This window comes from Diplotaxodon limnothrissa, linkage group LG17 (assembly GCF_057381915.1).
Source record: "Diplotaxodon limnothrissa isolate DT_005_m linkage group LG17, D_limnothrissa_male_GT1.1, whole genome shotgun sequence".
Classification (NCBI taxonomy): domain Eukaryota; kingdom Metazoa; phylum Chordata; class Actinopteri; order Cichliformes; family Cichlidae; genus Diplotaxodon; species Diplotaxodon limnothrissa.
In genome coordinates, this window is record NC_140612.1 from 5,222,190 (window position 1) to 5,227,771 (window position 5,582).

General features: G+C 50.1%; 1 protein-coding gene across 1 annotated transcript; it reads left to right on the forward strand.

Annotated features, from left to right (window-relative positions):
* Nucleotides 1–3,382: 3,382 nt before the first annotated feature.
* LOC146614525 (uncharacterized) lies at nucleotides 3,383–5,168 on the forward strand. The gene is made up of 3 exons (XM_085376613.1): nucleotides 3,383–4,162; nucleotides 4,262–4,749; nucleotides 5,063–5,168. Exons 1-3 carry the CDS (start codon nucleotides 3,383–3,385, stop codon nucleotides 5,166–5,168), a joined length of 1,374 nt encoding a protein of 457 aa, XP_085232739.1.
* Nucleotides 5,169–5,582: the final 414 nt, after the last annotated feature.

A 5,582-nucleotide genomic window follows, 5' to 3' on the forward strand; every position in this document is an offset into this window, starting at 1 on the left:
ATCCAGTGAATTTAGCAAAATTTTAAAGCAAACAATTCACTCACAGGTCCTGCAAAAGATGCTGTTAAAAGTGTAGCGCTTTGACTTGTTTACCTAAAAAGTAATGGTTAGAACACAAAGGCATCATAAAATCTGCAAACTGATGCCATCACCCTGAACAAAGACAGAAGCATTTTATGAAGTGGAAGTATAGACAGTACTTTACCCATAATCTGTTTTCCTCTTTTTTAGCACACCGCAAAGATGATAGTGGTGCTGACAGTCTTTGACACTGGAAACCAAAAGAAAAACAGAAGTGATGCCAAAGGCTTGATCAAAAATCTTAAAGGATTCTAGACCACAAAATATCAAGTGTTGACACTGGCTGTGGTTGATAGAAGCCAGCCCACATGGAGGCCTTTAATTGGGTGACAATGGGAGGCCTGTGTACATGGTAGTAGGTGAGTGCACAGTGGTGTGTACATACACTTCAGGGGATAAGAGAGGAAATGAGAAGGCGCAGGTCACTGAGATGATTGGCAGGTAAAATTTCCTGCGATATTGGGTAGCTGGTCAGTGGTGTGAACATCTGGAGTTAAATGCAGAACTGACCACCCACTGGTTCAGAGTGTGTGTGTGTGTGTGTGTGTGTGTGTGTGTGTGTGTGTGTGTGTGTGTGTGTGTGTGTGTGTGTGTGTGTGTGTGTGTGAGCAGACAGAACAAATGGGCAATGAAAAGCGACAATGTTGGAGGTGCAGACACGCATAAATAAAATCCATTTGGTCTTTATGAAATCTGCCAATGTGTTGCAATTCTCAACTGCCAAGTCGAATTAGAGCTACAATCAACAGCTTGACACTAAAACAACATAAGTTGAAATGTGGACAAACACATGTATTTTGCTGCATGAGAAAGCAAAGTGCATCTGATTTTCCTATTTTGTAATTTCTATGAATGCCAATGAGAATATGATGATTTTTATTATTATGACTCTTGAGCTGATTGTGTTGACCAGTGTTGGGAAGGTTACTTTTAAAATGTATTCCACTACAGATTACAGAATACATGCCCCAAAATGTATTTGGTAACGTATTCCGTTACATTACTCAATGAGAGTAACGTATTCTGAATACTTTGGATTACTTAATATATTATCATGCTTTTTACAACTACATGAATTTACTATTGCTGTGTGATTTATTACTATTACTGAAGATTATTCGCCACATCAATACCAACTTTTTAAATCTTAATATAAAACAAGTAACAGTAGTGTGGACATTAGGTGAGGCTGCACTTTAAGCAGCAATCTCATAAAGGAAACTATTCCGCCACAGGTCTGTGGCTCCGAACCGTAGTAAAGGGACCTCTGACTAATACGCCAGGTTCCGGGTCGTGCTTGTAGCCAAAAACTAGCTTTACTTTGTTGTCTGGGTCAACTTTGCTAGCGAGAGACAGAGAGAGGCGTTGAAAGGCTGCTCCAACGGAACTTATTGTCCATCCATCTTCTTCCGCTTTGTCCGGGGCCATGTCGTGGGGGCAGCAGCCTAAGCAGAGAAACCCAGACCTCCCTCTCCCCAGCCACCTCCTCCAGCTTATCCGGGGGAACACCAAGGTGTTCTCAGGCCAGCCGAGAGATATAATCTCTCCAGCGTGTCCTGGGTCTGCCCTGGGGCCTCCTCCCGGTGGGACATGCCCGGAACACCTCACCAAGGAGGCGCCCAGGAGGCATCCTTGTCAGATGTCCGAACCACCTCAGCTGGCTCCTTTCGATGTGGAGGAGCAGTGGCTCTACTCTGAGCCCCTCCGGGTGGCCGAATTTCTCACCCTATCTCTAAGGGAGAGGCCAGCCACCCTTCGGAGGAAGCTCATTTCCGCCGCTTGTATCTGCGATCTCGTTCTCGGAACTTATTGTTTCGGAGGAAAACACAAACACAGTGTACAGTCGAGCATTAATAGCTTACTTACAACTGGGCTCGTCAGGCACTCTTTTTGGCTGCAGTGGTGTTTACACGCTTCCATCTCCCGTTTCTGCTCGGTGACAACTCATACTCGTTTTTGACTTTCCTTTTTCTCCCTCCCTGGCGCACACAAACACATAACGGGTATGGCAGTCCATTCTTTCTGCAGCATGGACTACACTGCCCATGAGGCTACATTCTTTAGGGCTATGCCTGTAACACTCTGCCTATTGCTTCGTATTAAAACATTTTTTGAATAATTTTTAAAAATATTTCTTCACGTCATTATGTGGGCCGCAAATAGAGGTGACATGGGCTGCGAGATTGAGACCCAAGCATTAATTATGCATATTTTGTATTTTAAATAAATAACGGCAGTACATGTATTCCGTTACTCCCCAACACTGGTGTTGACTTAGTGACTATCTGTTACATTATTATGTATTTAAGCTCCATCAGGTGTCTGTAGACATCTGCAAATAGCATGTTGCATGCTACCTTAACATGAGCAGAAACACAAAACTGGGACTAACAGTCAGGCAGTCCTGCAATCTGACCTGACCGATAAGCAGCAGCTAACTTTGCTAATTTGGTAACTGAAGAAATCATGACAATAACAAACTTTCACTTAAAGAAAATTCACATCACACTGAGGTGTTATGATGGCAGCAAATTTGCTACTGAGACTAAAACCAATTCTTCCTCCAGGCTATAAACACATAATTTCATCTGTAAAGTCTACTTCATGAACGGCTCAAGTCGACATTCTTAGAACTGGAGCTTTTGCCACCTATGTACGGTGGCTCTGTGTTAGGATGCCTGGGTCGTCGACCCAGGGTTTTTGAGTTTATAATATTATTATGTATACTTTCTAGTTTTTGGTTTCTTTGAGTTCTGTCTTATGGCTTATGTCTCTGTCTTCTTTAGTTGCTCTGTCTCCCCTATCACCTGCATCCCCTTGTCTAGTTCGCGTCTATGTGTATCTTAAGTTCCTATATCCCCGTGTTCAGTCAGTGTTTGTGTCTGCCCTGTTCCCACGTCTCTGTTCCCTTTGTTATAGTGCCTGCCCGTGAGTCTGTGTTATGTTTCCTGTTTTACTTTGAAAGTCCATGTCTGATGTTAATGTGTCTGGTTTTGCTTCCCCTTGTCTCGTTAGGCCTGATTTGCCCCATCTGTGTTTCCCTCCTGTTACCCATTCCCTGATTGCTCCCTCTGTGTATTTAAGCCCTGTGTTTCTTGGTGTCTGGGTCGTGATCTACCGTTTACTTTGCTGTGTGTTTTGCTCATCCACTGGTGTAAGTTTATTTTGAGTTTTTTCTAGTTATGATGTTTGCGTTCAGCATTAAAGCTGTTTTGGTTTAAGTTCTGTCTCTGGAGTCTGCACCTTGGGTCCTATTCCTGCCTGCACACAGCCACACCTAACAGAAGATCGTGACCAGAACATGGACCCAGCAGACTCCGTGTGGTATCAGCGACCCGCAGTTTCTGCCTTCCTCAAGGAGATCGTGAGGGAGGAAGCTGAGCATGCCCAGGAGCTCCAGTCACCCTTCTATGGGTCACGTTTGGCTTTGGGAGGGCCCCGCAGCCTCCAAATGGCTACGGCCGAGCCAGCGTCTATGCCTCGGGCGATCAGGTTGAGCACATGCTCCTTCTCTCCAGTCGCTACACCTCCGCCTTCACCCCTGGATTACCAGTCCGACAAGAGAGTTAAGCGGCGGAGGAAGAGAGATTATGTGACACCGGACGTTAGACTCACTCCGCTGCAGTCCTTCGCTCTGTTTTTGGGTCTGCCACGTTCTGAGCTTCACAAACTCTCTGCTTCCTCATCGCAGCCCGGTCCTTTGGAGGATTCGCAGCCCAGTTCGCCACCTCCCACTTCCCGGAGGAGGCGACGCTCACACCGTCACCACTCTTTTTCTGCGGAGCAACTCCCGGTGGTGAGTTGTGATTGCTGTCGTTCCTCGGAGCTGGAAACTAACAATCATATGAACACTGCTAAGACTGAGACTATTAAGACTGTTAGACGTGGTGGTGGTAGGAAGTTAAAAAACGTTTTAGAAGAGTCTGTGTTTGCTGAGCCTGCTCCTTCGCACCATTGTGTTCCTGCTCCCAGGGCAGCTCAGGCCCAGCATTCCCCTGCACCTGTTTCAGTGCTTCAGGTGAGGGAGGCTGAGGTCCAGCTGGTCCCTGCTCAGGTGTCTAGGCTGGCTGAGCCTCTGCCTGTCGCTGCACCCGTACCAGCTCCTCGGGTGGGGACTGCAGCTGCCCAGCCGTTGACTGTGCCTGTCCCGGCTCCCAGCGTGAGGATGACCGGGAACCAGTTAGCTCCTGCACCCGTACCTTCTCCTCGGGTGGGAGTGGCTGGTGTCCGGCAGGTACTTGCACCTGTTTCTGACCTCGCTGGAGGCTCAGGTGAGCCCGTCCAGCAGGTTTCTGTAGGATCCGTAGGCTCAGACAACCTAGTCCAACCATCTGCTAATCCACCACCTCACCCGCCATTGCTGCCATCGTTACAACAGTCAATACAACTTAAACTTCTCTCCATAGCTCAGACATTAGCTCACCTATCGGCTCAGTCACCTGCTCAGTTACCGCCTCAGTTGTTTGCTGGAGGGTCCGAGGGGCCCGTTCAGCCACCCGTCTCCGCTGGAGGGTCCGAGGGGCCCGTTCAGCCACCCGTCTCCGCTGGAGGGTCCGAGGAATCGCTTCAGCCACCCGTCTCCGCTGGAGGGTCCGAGGAATCGCTTCAGCCACCCGTCTCCGCTGGAGGGTCCGAGGAATCGCTTCAGCCACCCGTCTCCGCTGGAGGGTCCGAGGAATCGCTTCAGCCACCCGTCTCCGCTGGAGGGTCCGAGGAATCGCTTCAGCCGTCTCTTCCTGCTGGAGGGCCCGAGGAGCCCGTTCAGCCTCACGCCTCGTCAGCGGGAGGGCCCGAGGAGCCTGTTCAGCCTTCTGCCACGTCAGCTGGAGGGCCTGAGGAGCCTGTTCAGTCGCCATTAGCCTCTGCCTCTGCTACGCCTGGTCCGGCTTCGGCCTCAGCCTGGGCTTCGCCTGGTCCGGCCTCAGCCTCTGCAGCTCCGCCTGGTCCAGTCTCCGAGTGTTCAGCTTCGTCTGCTCCTGAGGTCTCCATGCTGTCTGTTCCTGCACGTCCTGCCCGGCCTGCACGTCCTGCCCGGCCTGCACATCCTGTCCGTCCTGCTCGTCCTGCACGTTCTGTCCGGCCGATGACTGGACATCGTTGCCGTCATGGACAGCCCCCTGAACTACGCCGCCGTCGGTTCCTCCCGCCCGGCCGACCTCCTGACCTGCTCCGCCGCCGTCGGTTCCTCCCGCCCGGCCGGCCTCCTGATCTGCTCCGTCGCCACCGGTGCCTTCCGCCTGGCCGGCCTCCTGAACTGTTTTCTGGGCTCTTGGACCGTCAGCCCCCGGGCCGCCCCCCTGAGCTTTTTTGAGACTATTGCCTGGGCCTCTGCGCCTTTCGTGAGCTCTTTTGTTTGTTTGCTTTTGGACTTTGCCTGGGCCTTGGTGCTGTTGTTTTGGACTTTGTTTCTGTGTTTTGTTCTGTTGCTTTCCGGGCTCCAGTGTTTGCACTTTTTTTTGTTTTGTTGTTTCTGGCTCCTGGTTTTGTTTCGAGCCCTCCAT

Coding starts and splice junctions, on each gene's coding strand:
- LOC146614525 (XM_085376613.1), top strand. CDS start 3,383: ATGGACCCAGCAGACTCCGTGTGGTATCAGCGACCCGCAGTTTCTGCC. Junction 4,163..4,261: donor GGCTGGCTGAGCCTCTGCCT/GTCGCTGCACCC, acceptor ACCGGGAACCAG/TTAGCTCCTGCACCCGTACC. Junction 4,750..5,062: donor CCACCCGTCTCCGCTGGAGG/GTCCGAGGAATC, acceptor TCTGCTCCTGAG/GTCTCCATGCTGTCTGTTCC.